The 19,487-nt window shown below is 31.9% G+C and overlaps 1 protein-coding gene across 1 annotated transcript in view; it reads left to right on the top strand.

Moving 5' to 3' along the window:
• The window catches only part of LOC117107847 (FYVE, RhoGEF and PH domain-containing protein 5-like), a gene marked incomplete at its 3' end in the record, with an annotated part of 65,976 nt that overhangs the window by 24,053 nt on the left and 22,436 nt on the right, over window positions 1-19,487 (top strand). Inside the window, exon 4 of the mRNA XM_033249645.1 lies at window positions 17,104-17,346. Within this exon, the coding sequence (XP_033105536.1) occupies window positions 17,104-17,346 (243 nt within the window). The remainder of the gene's footprint in view (window positions 1-17,103; window positions 17,347-19,487) is intronic.

Genomic DNA, 19,487 nt, shown 5'->3' with positions numbered 1-19,487 from the left:
ATATTTTTTCGCTCGAATGGGCCCATAGTTGGTAAATATCTTTGGGCTTCTGATTGTGGGTTTGAGGTTGGTGCATATGTTTATCCTTATGCAAAGCAATTTGTCTTGTGCTCCTATGATCCTTACCCATGAGGGTATGATCCTTACCCATGAGGGTATGATCCTTACCCATGAGGGGTTAAATATTGAATGGGTATAGTAGCACAGGGAATTATCTTTTATTTTTTTTACATGTTGGCATCGTCTTAGTGGCATTGAAGGTTTTTTTGTTGAATGCCAAAACATATTTGCTCCTCGGTCTTAAGTATTTTTATAGTATTCTTTGTTGGTGAGGTTAATGACATGTATGAGGAAATGTTTATGTTTTTTTTGCTAAGAAATATATCAGGCTTATACAGGAGTAATTCACAATGGAATATCCGCATCCTTTCATGTTTCATTATTTTCCGTTTCTATGACAACATAGCATGCATCATTTACAGACTTAAAATGATAGTTTCTCTGAACAACTTGTATAACACAATATGGTTGAATGCTTATTGCTGCGAAGCAGCCAATTCATATTCTTGACAGCAATTTGACCTCTGAAAGGTCACTGTTTGTCAAAAATCAAGGGCCTAAGACGACTGAAAAGTGGAGTTTCCTTCTTTCGTTCTGCTGGGTAAAATCAATTACTTTATGCTACGTTTGTAGACTAACCAACACGTACCAGTGTCAGCATGCCGCACTAGCCTTATCCTTCTCTAGGCCTAGACTAGCTAGTTGGGATGGTATATAGCCTAACCTTGAAAAACAATGTCGCTCCTTGAGCTAACATTGTCTATTTAACATCACAATAATTCATTATTAGACCTATAGTTGTTTTTTGAATTGTACTCCACAAATCTCAGCCGATACCTCGCACAACTCGAATAACATCTCGTAATCGTATCTATTGTTGTGACGTCATGGCTCGCTGGCTCACACTTGCGATGTCTCGCACTTGTGATCAAATAACACGCTGGCTCACACTTTGGCAACACTCTTTGGCAGTCAACTCGCCCCTAGAAAACCCGCCCTTGGAAACTTGCCCCATAAAAAAATGTACACTTCTAGACCTGAGTCTTAGTCAAAATAAAAATTGGTAATCAACTACATTTTCCACATACATAGAAATTTTTGAAACTTTATTTAAAAAAAACCTAAATGAAAAATTACGACTTTGTTACCCAATGAGAAGTGTTCTAATATAGACAATGGGTCGTGTCTCATATTATTTGTTATATTTTTATTATTCATTATTTCACTTGACTCGCATAAATAACTTTGTTCGAAGAACATTTATATACAGTTGTACTTCGCAGCACTTCACTTGCAATTTGCAATTTCTAGTTTTATAGGCAAGTGTTTGGTTCTTGTACTTAAATTACCAAGCATGATCCTATCCTTGAAATGTATGCTGCTTTAGTGATTTTAGTTTAAACTGTCTATACAGTGTAAAGAATTATTTCATAATAATAAGAATGGAATAGCTTAGCTCAGTTGGCAACATTTCTGATGGTACTGTAGCCAACTGTGTGTGTCCTAACTGTAGACACCTTTTCAGACCCTCAGGTCCCTGGTTCAATTCCTTTTTTGCTCCCATTGTGTGTGTGCAATTGTGCACTGTCTTTTAGATAAGACATTTAATTTATAAAATATGTGATTGTTAAGCAAGGCACTCGCTGCAAACGACAGTTGTGGGCCAACGCGATTCCATGAAGAACGCAATGCCATGACGTGCATGCAATGGATCGTTTTTTTATGACGATCCATTAAGAATACTACCGACATTAGCAGACGGTGGCGCATCGTCTGAGGCTCACAGGGACCGTAGTTGGATTCGCCGACGCAGTAAGTGACCAGCTTTAAAGATTGCAGTAATCCTTTCAGAAAAAAAGAACATGGGATTTTCTCCCGGTTTTTAATACCATAAGAACCCCAGTGGTAAACAACACAACAGAAAAATAGTTAATATCTACAGTTAGGACTATACAATTTTAATTTAATTTGTTAAATTTTCATACAGTATTGAAAATTATTCTTAGTACTGTATAGTATTAAATATTGTTTTATTTTTAATTTAGAAATTGTTTGTTTTAATGCAACTATGAGTTATTGTACTTGTAGGCCTGTGTATTAGTCTGCTGTTGTCAAATTGTTTTGTTAGTAATTATTTTATATTGATAGTAAATGTTATTAATCATTGTGAAAACACTTCCTTGTTGTGGTATTACTGACATTGCTATAACTTGGATGAATACTGTTAGTTTTGTTTTTAATTATTTGATTTAGTAATTTAGGAAAGTTATAAATATCAACTCTACATCGTAAAATTTGAAATATAAATTGATTGTTTCTATATCATTTTTACAGATCAATTTTAAGAAGTGTTATTAAGAATTATCAAATAATCAGGCCTATACAAACAATAACTTTGTATGACTGAATTCATATTTTTCTTCAGTTTGAAAATTTCTGAGCAGTCTTCTTACAAAAAAATTAATATGTAAGTGTAATCATAGTTGTCTGAAATCTAAAGGAAGTCTGAATCAATAAATTAGGTTATATAACATTATTGGGCACTGTGCTTACCCCACACTTACCCAGAAGTGCAGTTACCAGAGAGTATAAATCCCTATACTCATCCATTATGAGAAAAGCCATTATAAAGGTTACAACCAGCCGTGCGTGACAAAACTTCAATTGAAATTGGAAGTTCATTTGTAAGAATCACTGCTTCATAGCATCCCTATTAAAAGAATTACTGCTTCATAGTATACACATAGAAATTGTTTACACTGAGGTGCAAACGTCCTATCTATAGTACAGTGTGCTTTCAGGATGAATAACTTTTGATTTGGGTTTGCGGTAAAGTGCACAGAATTCATGCCATCCTGTATCAGCTGAGTATTTGAATCATATTCTGCTTATGAAGTCAAAGTGATGTGATTTTCGTAAACTTAGACCTGTAAGAGTGACAAGGGTAATCTCAGTTCCGAATAACAAACAAAAGTATTGATATAACCCATACTTGGATTAGATAAACAAGGCTTTCAACCTTTTACAAGAGCTTGCTTATATCAGACGTATTTATTGGATAATACCTGAACCGGAAATAATGTTTGTGATTTAATGGCCAAAAACTTCAAGCCATTGCAATTGGTTGTGTGGTGTGCAGTATACAGTTTTATGTTTTGTGTTTTGGCGGAAGAAACGACGCAAAGATCTGGAAGTTTATTGATGTTTTCTTGAATCTGTCAATGTAACCACTGGATGCCGCATTTCATAGCAGGAATATCTTAGGAAAATGGAGGAAAAAAGAAGATACGGAAGTGTTAATGATAAAATTCGTTTATTAGAGAACATGAGAGACAAAAGTGAAACAGGTAAACTGGCAGTTTGTTTGATTAACTTCCTTGTAGGGAATTATGGAGAATCGTGGTTAGAGAGGTTGTGGTGGAAGTGCTATTTTCCCATTCTACATTCCAGGTTTCAATAAGACTTAAAGTTACAATCTGACACAACTGTCACAATCCTACTCTTCCTAGATTATAGTGAGCATTGAACACTGTACTTGGCCATACAAGGTATACAAGGTGGCTTGGATTCATATTCTAAAGCCATTGAACATTGACCCAGACAGTAGTGAAAGATAACTTTTTGGTTAAGATTTTATTATGACAGTGGATGATTTTTTTTTTATTATGACATAATAAAAACAATTGCACTATTTAAGCCAAATAATGACACTTATAGTTTAAAGCATCATATTGTTTCATTTGGGTCCTAGATATCAGCCAACCAAGAATAAATTGAAGGGTCACCCTCTATAAAGTATGATTAAAACAAGAAATAGACCTAGTATATTTAGAAAGTATATAATTTCTCAATAATATTTCATGTTTTAAGCATGTTTTAACTGTTAATTAGACCTTAAGGAAAAACAATGTCAAATTGATTAAGTATCCAGAATAAAGAAATATTTCTATCTATATATCTGAGTAATATTTATATCATTTGTCAATGCAAAAGTCATTTAAAACTGAACTTTTCTTTTGTTAAATCGGTAGCATCTTCATTTTGGATCAATCAGCTCACTTGGAAAGTATGCAACAATAGCCCTGTATGCAACAATAGCCCTGTATCCTTCGCTTGGAAGCTTAAAATTGTACTATTCCGCATGCTTCCACTTCAGGTTTTAAAAAAAGTTTTGATCAAATTTCTTGGAAGCTTATTTTCTAATTATTTTTTTTTTAATTATGAGGTGATACATCACCAGACTAATTGTCAAAGTTTCATTCTCACTTCTGTCAAAGTATCAGATCTAGCGCCCTCTTGTGTTGTTATCGCACTATTGCTTTCCACATATCAACAGCCACACAGTTTACAGGAAGCCAAGCTCATTAACAGGTAATTGCTCTGAGAAATTAGAATACTGCCCTCTAAAGTTTGTTATTGCTATATTTATACCAGTTTGATGTAACTTTTAACTAGAAGAAACTTCTTTTGAAAATAAATAATTTAATTTTACATAGCAGACATCATCTGCAAAAGTTATCAAGTACAAGCTTTTGATTTGTTCATTATTATAACAGAGACAAATGTCAATTAATTATTACCATTCTGCAAAATACTTTGCGACTTCCCAGTAAGTTACTCCCAGTGTCATGGCTAAACCCCTTCTTCATTCCCATGACTAGGTCATGCTATTGGCGATGCTGTTCATTATGTACTATCAGTTGCGGGCGATATTGGCACGATTTGTACATCATCTCAAATTCAACCAATCCCATAGCAGCTTAAAAATATTACCTAGAAGGGCCCCAGAACTTCTCTCAAATAGACAGCTGAATATCCAACTTGTAACAATCAATTTGCTGAAATCTCAATCACTGTGAATCTTGACTTCAACAATATTCCTGAAATAGCCAGTTTAAAATAAAACTACGTACAATATCTACCGCCAATCAAATGATCGTATCTGTGTTGTGTGATTACATCCTTTCTGTTAAACATTTAGATGATGATTAAACCCTCATTAGCATTTCCTTTGCTCTACTCTGATGTTGAATCACTTCTATAATATTTAATCTTCACACAAAATTGGACAACAGTTGTTGTTAGTCTTTTAATCTCTGAAAATATAAACTTCTCTGGATTGATAATTTAGTTTTGCAAGGAATCTTTTGTTGGTCGCTTGGAACTTTATTTTAAAGGCTTGGATTTTTGCAGCTCTTAAATGCTATTTTGAAGAAGTGGACTTTTGTTAACTTTTTGATTTCTGAATTAGTTAAATGTAAAAGTTAGGTAAGTTTCAAATTTTATGTTTTTTTACTGTTGAAAATAAGTTGGAAAATACTCCAAAAATGACCTGTCCAGTAACTTTACAGCTAAATTAATACAACTATTATAGTATACCGAGTGGATATAATTTAGCATCGTCGTAATTGTACAGTACATGGACAAGTCACTGATGTCACAGAATACCACATAAAAAAAGTGTGTGCTATTGAAAAAGCACATGACAATTACCATCAAACGTGCATAGCATTATAGTACACTGTTCAAATCTATCCTTAGTTTACCTTCAGTTCGGTCGACTCTTGATCCTGGTTTATAGTTTCATTGTCTCGATTATAGTATTAGGTAGACATTATAGTATTAGGTAGACATTAACTGATTTACAATAGTATTTTGTAATATAGGTGAATTATAGCATTTAGTATTGCTACTATATATGTGCTACTCTAGTTCATGTTCATTATTTCTCACCATCTTAATTTACATCTACTGGTAATTTAAATGTGCTGCCAATAATGACAGCTCATTTCCGCTACAAGTGTGGTATTTTTTTAGTTTATATAATTCCTTATCACCTGTATATCAAAATGTAAAAGTAGTGTTAATCATAGCTCATTTCTGCTTCAAGTGTGGTATTTTTTTTAGTTTATATAATTCCTTATCACCTGCTACATCAAAATGTAAAAGTAGTGTTAATCATAGCTCATTTCTGCTACAAGTGTGGTATTTTTTTTAGTTTATATAATTCCTTATCACCTGTACATCAAAATGTAAAAGTAGTGTTAATCATAGCTCATTTCTGCTACAAGTGTGGTATTTTTTTAGTTTATATAATTCCTTATCACCTGTACATCAAAATGTAAAAGTAGTGTTAATCATAGCTCATTGCCGCTACAAGTGTGCTATTGTATACTGTGTTATATCCCATCAACACACTACATGTAAATGTAGTGATAGTCATAGCTCATAGTGATAGTCATAGCTCATTGCCACTAAAAGTGTGCTACTGTATGTGTGTTATATACCATCAACACATTACATGTAAATGTAGTGATAGTCATAGCTCATTGCCGCTACAAGTGTGCTATTGTATACTGTGTTATATCCCATCAACACACTACATATAAATGTAGTGATAGTCATAGCTCATAGTGATAGTCATAGCTCATTGCCACTAAAAGTGTGCTACTGTATGTGTGTTATATACCATCAACACATTACATGTAAATGTAGTGATAGTCATAGCTCATTGCCGCTACAAGTGTGCTAATGTATACTGTGTTATATCCCATCAACACATTACATGTAAATGTAGTGATAGTCATAGCTCATTGCTGCTACAAGTGTGCTACTGCATGTGTGTTATATCCCATCAACACGCTACATGTAAATGTAGTGATAGTCATACTGTAGCTCATTGCCGCTACAAGTGTGCTATTGTATACTGTGTTATATCCCATCAACACACTACATGTAAATGTAGTGATAGTCATAGCTCATTGCTGCTACAAGTGTGCTACTGTATGTGTGTTATATCCCATCAACACATTACATGTAAATGTAGTGATAGTCATACTGTAGCTCATTGCCGCTACAAGTGTGCTATTGTATACTGTGTTATACCCCATCAACACACTACATGTAAATGTAGTGATAGTCATTGCTCATCGCCACTACAAGTGTGCTACTGTATGTGTGTTATATCCCATCAACACGCTACATGTAAATGTAGTGATAGTCATAGCTCATTGCCGCTACAAGTGTGCTATTGTATACTGTGTTATATCCCATCAACACAGTAACATGTAAATGTAGTGATAGTCATAGCTCATCGCCACTACAAGTGTGCTACTGTATGTGTGTTATATCCCATCAACACGCTACATGTAAATGTAGTGATAGTCATAGCTCATTGCCGCTACAAGTGTGCTATTGTATACTGTGTTATATCCCATCAACACAGTAACATATAAATGTAGTGATAATCATAGCTCACAGTACTCATGTAATCAATGTGAATGTAGTAATAGTCACAGGTAGATCATTGTTGCTACAAAAGTGCTAACTGTGTTATTTCTCATCACCTGTACATCAAATTTAGATGTATAGTGATTGTCAGAGACAGCTCATTGCCGCTACAAGTGTGCTAAAGTACTGTAGTTTATGTCATTTCTCATCACCTGTACATCGATAAATGTAAATGTAGTGCAATCAGAGACAGCTTATTGCCGCTACAAGTGTGCTACTGTTTATGTTATTTCTCGTCACCTGTACATCAAATGTAAATTTAGTGATAATCAGAGAGCTCATTGCCGCTACAAGTGTGCTATTGAAATTTGTCATTTCTTGTCACCTAATATCAAATGTAAATGTAGTGATCAGAGACAGCTCATTGCCGCTACAAGTGTGCTACTCTAGGCTACATTCATACAGTACTCTCTGCCCACATATCTTTTTTGTTTTTCAATTTATTATAATCTTTATGCTAATTTGTTAATTAAGTAGAAAGGACATTTTTTTTTTCAGTCCACTTCCTTCCTTGAATTTTTTTTGCAATGAAGGCCAAACAAACAATTAAGTGTTTAGGAGTATAATTATGTACATTTTTTTGTACCTTAATTACTACTTTCCATATTTTTAGAAAATTCTTGATTGATAAAAGCTTTATTGTGTTTAACACGTTGTATATTATCCTGTTTGACTTTAAAGCTGAAACACCACGGAGAGCACAATCAGTTGAGTGTGAGCCACTATATGAAGAAATCGTAATGATGCGCCAAAACAAAGTGCGTCGCAATCCCGATTTCTTGAGGCGTCGCAAATCATGCATAGTACCGGATATAAACATGTGGTTGTCCTCAACATCATCTTGCCCACCAGAAGAAAACTTTATAGAGATTGCTGAACGATTACAGCGGTCACGTATGCGCAGATTACAGGCCAATCCAGGTTAGAATTGCTGCATGGGTGCCTATGTACAATTCTTACTTTCAGCATGGAATAATTAATTTCTTTTGACAAAATAATTCTGAATTTCACTACTGTACTTCCAAAAAGTTTATTCTCAACGATTTTGACTACTTAATTCCAATTGCATTGATACTTAGAGCAGTAGGCCTACTATGTACGGTACTTTTCGTAAATATTGTATTGTATTGTAACATACAGACATCAGAATACCTTTCTATAATTATGCACGCTAAAATTTACATATTCAGGTGCAGGTGCAAGGAGAAACACCTGTAGGTATAATGCATAGTACTAATTTGCATTGGTAGGGATATCTGAGGAATAGGAATGCAATTACTATACTAAAATATTTTAATTAATTTTTACACAAAATTGTTTCCCACTAAGGTCAAAGTTTAAGATGTGGGGCTAAACTCCCAGAAATTCCACAGACATGTGTACAACGCTCAGCGAGCACAGATAGTATGCAGTCAAATGTCAAAAAAGAAGAATCTTTTTTAAATTCACCCCTACTAAAAAAATCTGATGACTGGATTTACACCCTTGCTGAGGACATATGCCAAGTAACTCATAGTCTTTCAAAGTCACAGAGAGGTGAGAAACATGCATGGCTAGGAAACACTTGAAAAGCATTGTGAAGCGTTCTTTGAATGCTGCCCTCAGTCTTATAAGAGGAAGTAATAATATAAAGGTAAATAAAAGGGGTTTAAAATTTGAAATTATATAATTTTCTCCAAAGCTGCTTTTGGAGACACTCATGCGTGAAAATAATGCAAAGAAATGAAACAGATCAACCATTAGCCAGCCTTTACTTATATAATCTAAACTGCATAAGTAGAATTATTCATATCACCAAAAAAAAATCCTTCCCACAATGATCATCAATTTGTAGGTATTTGTCCAAATAATTAGTAGGAGCTTTCGAATCACCTATGTGTGACTGTCCTACCGAGCGTCCTACGTTATCTGCATACATAGATTTGGCCAAATTGCGTCCTAAAATCCATGTGACGAGAATAAATTAACATTCTGGCATGCGCGGATGACTTTTTAAGTTTTAGTGACTTCATTACGTTTTACGTCCTACCGTTGTAATGCAATCGAAAGCTTCCTAGAATGTCCTTTGTGTAAAGAGCATTATATTTGATGCTACCATTATTTCCTGTCAGATATATTTCATAAGTTTCTTGGATTGACCAAAATTGAGCAGAATATAAACTATGATGTAAGTCTTATCAATGGATTACAACTACTACATGGCTGTATAAACTGTTTATCGGCTGTTTTCTAAAAAGTTAACTCTTAATTTGTATGAATATTATATAGAAATTATAAATAATTCAATGAATCATAGTCTTAATTTTGATTAAAATATTCTTTCATTCTGTTTATAAATTGTTATTATAGACATTCTAGCTAGCAAAACAAGGAAGTTCTGTCTGCGATGTAAACCCATTACCTTCCATGGGACGGGTAAATTCCCATTTGCCAATCAGCGTATCAAGTCAAATCAAATGACATTTTATACAGACAAACAGTATGTCTGTTGTTTATAGATCATCTTACACTTCCAGCCAAATGTTAGATTTATTGGCTAGGACACAAGCATATTTAATTTAATTTTCATTTAATTTTTCAGATTTCGGACAATATATCTTAAATTATATAATGTAATTCAAATATGAAATTTCATTCTTAGAGTTTACAAACTCAACAAGGGCAGCAATATCACTTAGTACCCATGATACCTTTTCAGTTAAAATTGGATTCTGTGCTCTATCTTTGACATGGGAGCTAAATGCCTCTAAGTTTCCTCTAGTTAATTAACTTAATTTCTGGTCACACTAACGAGTGACTCATCGATTGCTTTTTTTATGGATGCGTCAGTTTCGTATGGTTCCATGTAATCAACTGATTTTCAATTGTTTGTTAATTAATTCATAAAAATATTGAACTAAGGAAGTAAGAATTGATAATGAGGAGACTGTGAGTTTAGGGTAATGGGCTTGGTTTTTTTAATCTGTGGTTCACCGAAGCTGTTCCAGTTATAGTATCTTAATTGACAATGCATCCCCTATGCTAATTCCTAATAGAGTAAATGTTTAATATAATTAATATCAAACCCACTCTGCCTGAAAGTGTAGATTTCTTAGAGTATATGAATATTCATTGATTATTTGAATAATTAGTATCTTTAATTTTGGAAAGTTTATGTTTAGAGAAATATGAAAATATTTTAAAAATCAAATACTTACAGAGTATTAAAAAGGCATTAAAAGCCATAATTTATATTTAATCCTTTCATATTTTTATAATTATATTAACAACATTTTAGAATGATAAATAAATTATAAATTCTTTAGGAACTCAGATGAAAGTGTAATGTAACACCAAAAAAGACCAAAAATATTATGTTATATATACATATTATTAATACTAATGTTGCATATTCATTATGTATTCTGTTAATAATTATAATGTTAAGATTATTTACATTTCTGTATACTTTTAAAATTTGTTTATTAATCATATTAAAATTGATTGACCTTTGATTTAAATTATCAAACATTGAATATCTTTATTAAAGCAAATAGGGATTTCATTTTAGCCTTGCTGTCTATCACATATTTATGTGACTTTAAATTAAATTAATTTCAAAATAAAGTTCATAATTCTATTACAAAATGGTTTCCCTGTACATTGCCCAAGTCTATAAACAATTATATAATCATTTTATTGTCATTAGATTCATTAAAAAGGGGTATACGAGCATCTATTATATCCGTTGGATCTGAGCGCAACATCTTCTTTGAGATTCCTGACAAGGGCGGAGGTCAGGAGGTAAGAATTTACGATGAGGTTCTCAGAACGTCAAGAAAGCCAGAAGAAATTGAAATGAAAGTTTTCAAAATGTCTGGAGGTGAAATCAGTTTTGATTCTGATGATTCAGATTCTGATGATGATGATTATGTTGAAATTGACACTTGGATTTCACCACAACAGAGAAAGGGTAGGCTCTTGCATCTGATTGGTCCAAAGTTCTGCATCTCATTATCTTTAAGATATTTGGTTAGCATGACTGCATTATTACACTTTATTAATGCACCTGTAGTAGAATCTTGTTAATCAAATGCTTGAATGTTTATGTGATGAAATTTAAATTCCTTGATATGTTTTTATATAATAATTAATATGTGACTAACGCCATAGTAAGTAGCATTGAGTAAACTACAGAATACAGCATATTTTAAAATGTATTTTTCTTTTTTCTAAGAAAATGGTTATTATGTTGTTATCCCCTAATTAAGCATTTTGCTCAAGGCTGCTGAATTACTTCATTATGTTTTTCATCATCCCCCCTCTTCCTTTTTGACCCCCAGATGTCTATCATTTAATTTATTGTTGGCTATCCATTGCACTTAATTTTAGTTTGTAAGTACTGCCAGTTAGAATATAGAGTGCCATAAACAGTAACATGAAACAAATTAGAGGAGACAGGTTTATATATTTACATCCCACTATCTCTCCATTCTTCATTGTACCCAACGCCGGCCGACAGTGGTGAAGCACAGCAATGAAACACATTTTTACTTGTGTTGTGCTGAAAAATGTACAAAAAGATTGAAAAATTGGAAGGATTTATATATTGGCTTTTCTTCCGATTCTTTCAAACTTCAATTATTGAGATAATTTGATACGAGGACAGTTAGCGGTTTGCTAAAGTTGAAGGCTAGATAGGAACAGAGGGGAAAACCATAGAAATTAGTGAATTGCTACTTGCTTGCACTTATTATCAGCATACTATGCTGCCAATACCGTGGCGATTTTTGGCTTGGCCTTTTTATGGAGAACTTACAGTATACTATACTGCCAACACAGAGTACCGTAAAATTGCTTTACAAGCAATCTAAAGGGAAGCACTTTCTTGCTTTGCGATTCTAGTACTAAAGCATAGTGCACAAGTTTTAAATTGATGTCTGACATTCAAAATAAAATTTAACAGTCTACACACCATATAAATAAAGTGATAACTGGTTGCCAGTGACAATAACGTTTAGTTGATGGGGGAACTTTCATCTGCCTAGTTCTGTGATTTGAAGTTTCATGTGTTGGATTTAGTCACTGTTGTTATGTTAAGTTAGTGTGACAGCTTTCGTGTGTTCAACAGCACATTTAAAATAACATCGTTTAGTTTAATTTAAATGTGGATGGTTGCCAGTGATGAAAACTGATTTGATAGAGGGAGCTGTTTAGCTTCAATGTTGGCAGTGACTGTGCATACACAGTTGCGTAGGCTAGTTTTATCCTGGAAGGTGGGTTGAAAAAATTGAAAATGCACAACTAAATCCCTATTCCAATGAAATCTTAAGGGTCATTTTTATTATTATGCCCATGCATGCACTTGATCTACTCATCTTACATATTTAAGTTACATCGACAGCTTTCATGTCTTTGATAGTACATTTCAAATATAAACATAGTTATAGTTTAATTTAAAATTATTTTCATCTACACATTAATTATGTCTGTAATTGCTGTTTCCTGCTGTGGCTAAAGTTGATAAAAGCAGATAAATATTTTGGAATGCGTGAGCTGAAACTAGATTTAATAACATTAAATTTGATGAAAAATTATTGACATTTACATAAATGTTGATGAATTTATATGTATGAATATAATGGATTTTCATTACTTTAATACATTTTCCCATACAATTATGATTATTAGGCACTGATTTTCATAGTTGATTAACCACTCACTTTGTGGATTATGTTTACTTTTTTAAAGGCCATGAACGTGATCAGGTAGACAATATTAATATCAATAAATGCTTTTTCAGGAAGTTAATCATTTTGGAAGTTTCCAGTGCTATATAGTTTCAAAATATATGTTTCGACCAAACAACCTACTTTAATGATGTTATAAAATTTATTAAGTTCTATGCTGTTTTTTATTCACAAAATGATGTAAAGTAACTGTAATGTAGTTCATTGGATATTGCTGTTAATTTGAGGCAGGATGCTAAGATCGACAGCGTATTAATGTATATTTTTAGTTGGTATCACATGCCTTCACTTGGGCATCCTTTCCAGTGAGTTGTGTGCGTATACTTAAGGTCAGGTAACAAGGAGATATACTCAATACATACTGGTTATTTATATATATATGTATTTCTGAGTCATTTCTCATGCTAGTGGTTGGGAGTTGAGAAATCCCACATAAAGAATACATGGCTGGTAAAGGCAACAGGTTTCTAGATGTGATTTCAATATTTTATTATTGTATTTGATTGTTTTATAACTCTGGAAACATGGATTTTTTAAGGAACTTTAAGAGTGAGTAACTATAGTTTTCATAGTTATTTTGTCTTGTTATTTCCTAGGATTCGTGAGAATAAATATTTATTTTTTATAATTAGGCAGTAAACAATTTACTTAGTTCAGGATCTATCTAACTAAGTTAATTAATTTGCGTAAATTTAGAGTAAAACAATGCCCATTTTATTTATGGTTTATGTATTTTATTTATTCCCATTTAGTCAGCACTCTTCAAATTTTTTTTTTTATAAGTTGATACAGTATATAAAGATGTAGCTTATACCTGATTCATTCAACACCAAATTTACACAGGACGTGCTAGGAGAAATTTTGCGCTCATCACTGCTTCATTGATAGCCTCCATGTGAAGTCACGTCTTTGTAAATTTATCGCGTGTCTCCTGTAATGTCTGTAAGAAAACATGTGGTAAAAAAAAAAACATCAAACCGTCTCTGTACGGATGTTCATAGTGGAGCATACAATTATCTTTTTCAGTGGCGTCACATACCGGTACATTTTCACTGTCTGGCTTGCTAGCAATTTTATTCTAATTTAAGCAAAGTTCATAGGTATACACCGATGCGGTAACAAAGTAAAATAAATACCTAAATTGTCGAGTTTGAAAATTCGAATATGCTATGCATACTGTGTTATATTTTGTCTTGTGTGAATCAGCTATAATTTTTAAAGTCTTTTAAAGTTTAGGATTTTAATTTTTTTTTTTTTATGTTCAAGCAGTTTTGAAGTGACAGATTGACCTCCGGCTAGAATCTGCACTGATTTGTATGGAAATAAGTACATGTTCTTAAAAAAGTTTTACTTTCTCTTCTTCTTCTTTTTTTTTTTTTTTAATCCTTTTTTGAAAATATTATTTCAATTTTCATTAGGAAGTGAAGTATACAGTAGTGAAGCATTTAAATTTTCTCAACATTCGAAAAAATATACAAAATATAATATTTTACCTACCTATTTAAAGGATAAAATGGTAATTTTGTATAACTAACATTAAAACCTAATGAGTAAAAAAAAATGCAGACGGATTATAATTAGAAAAACATTATGAAAACTACAAACATTATTTACCAAACATATTGTTTAACACCAAATATTTCAACTTTCCTTAAATCCATGTGAGATCAGAAGCTTATCCAAACTGTTTTTGAAATGTTGATATACTGTACATTGCAAGTTATTCAGCAAAAGCGCACCAAACTTACATAAATCTGATTAGTAGAAATATAATAAAAATTGTAGTATTGACTGCTAGATTTAGAAATATGAAAAGTAAATTGGAATTTGCAAAAATAAATGAACTAGACTATATTATGAACTAATATTCATTCAAAAGGCTTACCAGTATGTCACAGAGGACTGTAACTTTTTGCACATACAAACTTAAAAATAACAATGAATTATAAATTTGATTAATATAGGGAACAATAAATTGTCCACTTGAATCACAAGACTGTATGTACTGTGGTACACACAAAGCTATAAATAATCCCAGATGTATTCAAGTCATATTTTTAGACAATTTAATTCTCAGAGGACCTGCATTTTATTTTTGATTAATTTCACCCTGAAGTCTTTTTGTCATGCAGATCACATGATGTTTGATGTCTGAATGTTTAACGCAAATCTTAAATAAATCTCACATGACTTGAAAGGGGTATTAATAGAGTCTGTAAACTATCCATACTATCAAGTTTTTGTGACTAATTTCTATTAATTTGCCCATATTTGGGCATGATGTCATACTACAGCCATATGTACTGTATTATGATGATGCTAAATCATGCCATTTAGGGGCAAATCACATGTATTAATTGTCATATAAAATTTGATAGTGTAGACAGATCTTAAAGTCAGGCTCCGGAGGGAAAAACAAATTTTGATATGTTGTAGAACTGATTTTTCTAAGACAGAAAAAAGTAGTTTGATCAAAAACTGAGCAACGGTGAATGAGATACAGATTTTTGTATAATTAAAAACTGGGGGAAAAAGTTGTAAAAATGGGCGGTTACGCCCCTTTTCCCCCAGTTTTTAAATATTAAAAAATCTTTATCTCATTCACCGTTCCCCAGTTTTTCGTCAAAAAACTTTTTTCTGTCTTAGAAAAATCAGTTCTACAACATATCAAACAATTTTTTCCCTCCGGAGTCTGACTTTAAAGCCCTGTCCAGACTATCAAATTTTATTTGACAAAAACATGTGACATACCTTAATATGGTCATGATGACATCACATTATGACCATATATAGGCACATCAAGACTATATATGGGCATACAACAGTTTTTTTTAGACGTAATTCAAAATAATAATCTGGTGAGTTATTCATGTAATTCCTATACAATGTCACAATAGTTTGTCACAATATCTTGAGATTATGGCAGATCCAATGCAGTAATAGATTTAGCAGATAGCTATAGCAGAGTAGACAGACAATAAAAAGGAAGGAAGATTTTAGTCATTGTCACTAATCTACTAAAAAAAGATTATGGAACAGCAAATAATGTTAATATGTCAACCTCCAATGAATTGTAATGCTACTGTATAATGACAGTAAAATATGACAGTAAAATTTTACAGTAATATGAACAATTATTTATCTTCAATTATTTAAAATTTTTGGTCTATGATAGTGTTCTTTTCGTAGGTAATATGATTAAAGGAGAGAAGTATGCAAACAGGCTAACGGCGTTGAACAAGGTCATTGAAATAAGATGAAGCGATGTCATGGTGATTACAAAACTCTGATATAAAAGAAGTAATCAATAATTAATCCATATTAGATGACCAAACTTTAATTTGATGATTTGCAAAAAATTATTATTACTTAGAATTTTAGCCGGATTCAAATGAACGTGTGCTTCTGATAAAAAAAAAAAAAAATGTGCAAGTCAAAGTTGGTTTCGTGGAACAAGTGCTAAAGTTCATCCTTATCAGCTTTATTCAGAAGTTAAGGACGGAGAGGACGCTTAATGTAGGTCGTGTTTTTTAGCCTTGTTTGTACAAGGGTGGAGTGGGTTTGATAATTTCCTGGAAAATGTAATATACCAGTATTAATTATAGTAGAAAGATTTTTTTTATTTTATCAAGTAAACTTTTTTCAGAACATGTAACTTATATTCATACTATATCAATTATTTATTTTATTTTTTATATCAGTTGAAAGGTTAAGTATTGTTAAATCATTTTGGTTAAATATTTACCGGTAGCGAGAAATTTTTTATAATAATGAACTAACATCTGAAGATCGTGTGTTTGAGTCCTACCCGAGAACAACTTGTGATTTTTTTCGCAATTGTTTTCACACATACTGAGCATTCAGTATATTTCCATGTCAGGTAGGGCAAAATTACACTTACGAATGAACTAATAGTTTTTAGAACAAGTAATCGTAATATCAAGATATAAAATTAAATGTCATTGCAACTCGTTAGACCTTTGCACTTTAGTTGGAAGAGTTTATGTGAATTTATTATCAAAAGGTTCCCGAAATCAGAGCAAAGCGTCGGTAACCGGCGATACACGGATACATCGAAGCTCGGGAACTATGATCATAAGAAAGAAGGAGAAAGACCATCAACGTTTTTCAGATTCGATCACCACAACCTTGCCCCCGAGAAAGTTCTCCACATTAAAATTTAAGTTTGGTAAACATCTGACGGTTGGACCAACACAGACTACTGGTACAACCTGCAAACGGTCCAAGTCAGCAGAGCATTTACCAGGTTTGTTTCATCTGTTAAAAATAATGCTGTTAGTATTCAACTACAAAAATATAAAGTTGTAGCTATATACAATTTTTTGACATAAAGTTATATATTTATATGTAATGATTGATGATTTCTTACATTATATTTTAATTAAGTTATGAATAAACTGGCCAACTTTTTCTTTTCTGAATTTTATAAGAGAATTAACTGTGACAACCTTCATAATTCTTGTCGCCTCTAGCAACGCTGACAAACTTCTTTGATTACAGTATGCTTTATTTGGAGAAAATCCACTAAAGGACTTGTATGTATTCAATGTAAATTCTTGTATTTAAAATTATCAATAAAGCTTGCAGTTCAAATGATTTTTTAAAATGATATAATAATAATATTATAATATATTAACATTTATGATAAAAAATGATATAATAAAAAATGATATAATAATAAAATGATATAATAAAATATGATATAATAATATTATAATATATTAACATTTATGATACTGTTAGAATAATAACAAACATAAAATGTTGATAATTTATGAAAAAGTAAGTAAATTGAATTGTCTAATACAAAAGAAAGATGCGTATTATACAAGCAATTATGACATCACAACTTAACATAGATAAAACATTGTATAGAATATTATATTTGCAATTCATTTTTTCATAATTCTTAATCTAATTATAATTTATTGTTTATTTTTGCATGAAAGTTAATAGCATGATCTTAATTTCATTTGATTCCATTCGGGCAGTGCCAGACATTATTAAGCCAATTAGGCCACTAGCCCATAGAGTAACATTATACTGAAGGGAGATTTTTTCTTCATCTAGAGGTAACATAGAGAAACTTAGAAAAATTAATTTGTAAATTATCATATTTAAACCAAATTAAAAAATTATGTTTGGCTTAACACAGTAGTGAGATGGCAGTAATGACTCTCTTTCTGATTTTTTATAAGCAGGACAAATTAAACAGAAATGATATACATTTTCTACTTCGTTAAGCAAACAAATTATATTATAATTATTACAATTTTAACAGTTGTTATAAACAGATGCAGATTTTATAACTGACTTGAAGTTACGTTAAATTTTTGAGTAAAAGTTTAGTGATTTAAAAGTGGTTCATAATAGATTAGGTATCTCTATGATGTCACTTATTAAGTTTTTGGTGAAGACAAGATGATTAAAATCTACATTTGTTGATAAGAAAGCCAATTTTGCCATTTGAAAAAAGAGCAGGAGAGAAAATGTATTGGGTTTTATTTGTGATGCAGACCTTTGTAAAAGCGAGATGATTTTAACATCTACGTTACTTTTTGAAATGTTTGATGAAAAAGGCTAGAGCGCTAGTTTCTCAATAGCTTCTATTTTTAGCTTGTGATAAACGGGTACATGAAGTAAAAGATTATAAGGAAAATAAGAGAGAATTTTGATTTCTTGCGGCAGATTAGGTTCCTTGTGATGTAGCACTTCTAAGTCCTTGGAGAAGACAAATGATTAAGAACATTGACAGGTGGTGTGATTTTAAGGAAACGAATGACCACAGCTTTTAATGAAAATAGTGACTTTCAAGATGTTGGTTTTGGCAGTTACAGCATTTGCAAGATCTTTATCATCATACTTGATTAATTCTCCTTTGATACAAACTACATTTTAAAATAGATTTGACAATGTTATCATCATTATCATCGTCATCACTGGCATCATCATGTCATCATATATCATCATCCTCATCCATTATTACCAATAGTATCATCATCATCTTCTTTCATCATCATCACCATCTCTTATTATCATCATCATGATCTACTATTACTACCATTATTGTCATTATACTGCTACCATTCTTATCATCCTCATTATCATTTTCCCTTCTGTGGCTGTCATCATTGTCAGAAACTGTAAACATGTTTTAGGTATGATCTTAAGGCTTTAAATATCAATGTATATTTGTAGTAGTTTTAATTATGTATGTAGTGGATACATTTTATGAAAGTTTTCTGAATTTAACACCAAAAAAAATTCAGTACTGTTTGCACAAGTTATAATAATAATTTGTATATTATTATTTGTATTTGCTAATTGATACCACGAAAAGCCCTTGCTTAAATTCTCCTTTATTCATAATTTTGATTTTGTCGATTA

Source organism: Anneissia japonica, unplaced genomic scaffold (assembly GCF_011630105.1).
Source record: "Anneissia japonica isolate Jap-2015-1 unplaced genomic scaffold, ASM1163010v1 scaffold288060_len1141017_cov207, whole genome shotgun sequence".
NCBI lineage: Eukaryota > Metazoa > Echinodermata > Crinoidea > Comatulida > Comatulidae > Anneissia > Anneissia japonica.
The sequence above is the reverse complement of the archived record's forward strand: the minus strand, read 5'-3'. Positions and strand labels throughout refer to the sequence as shown.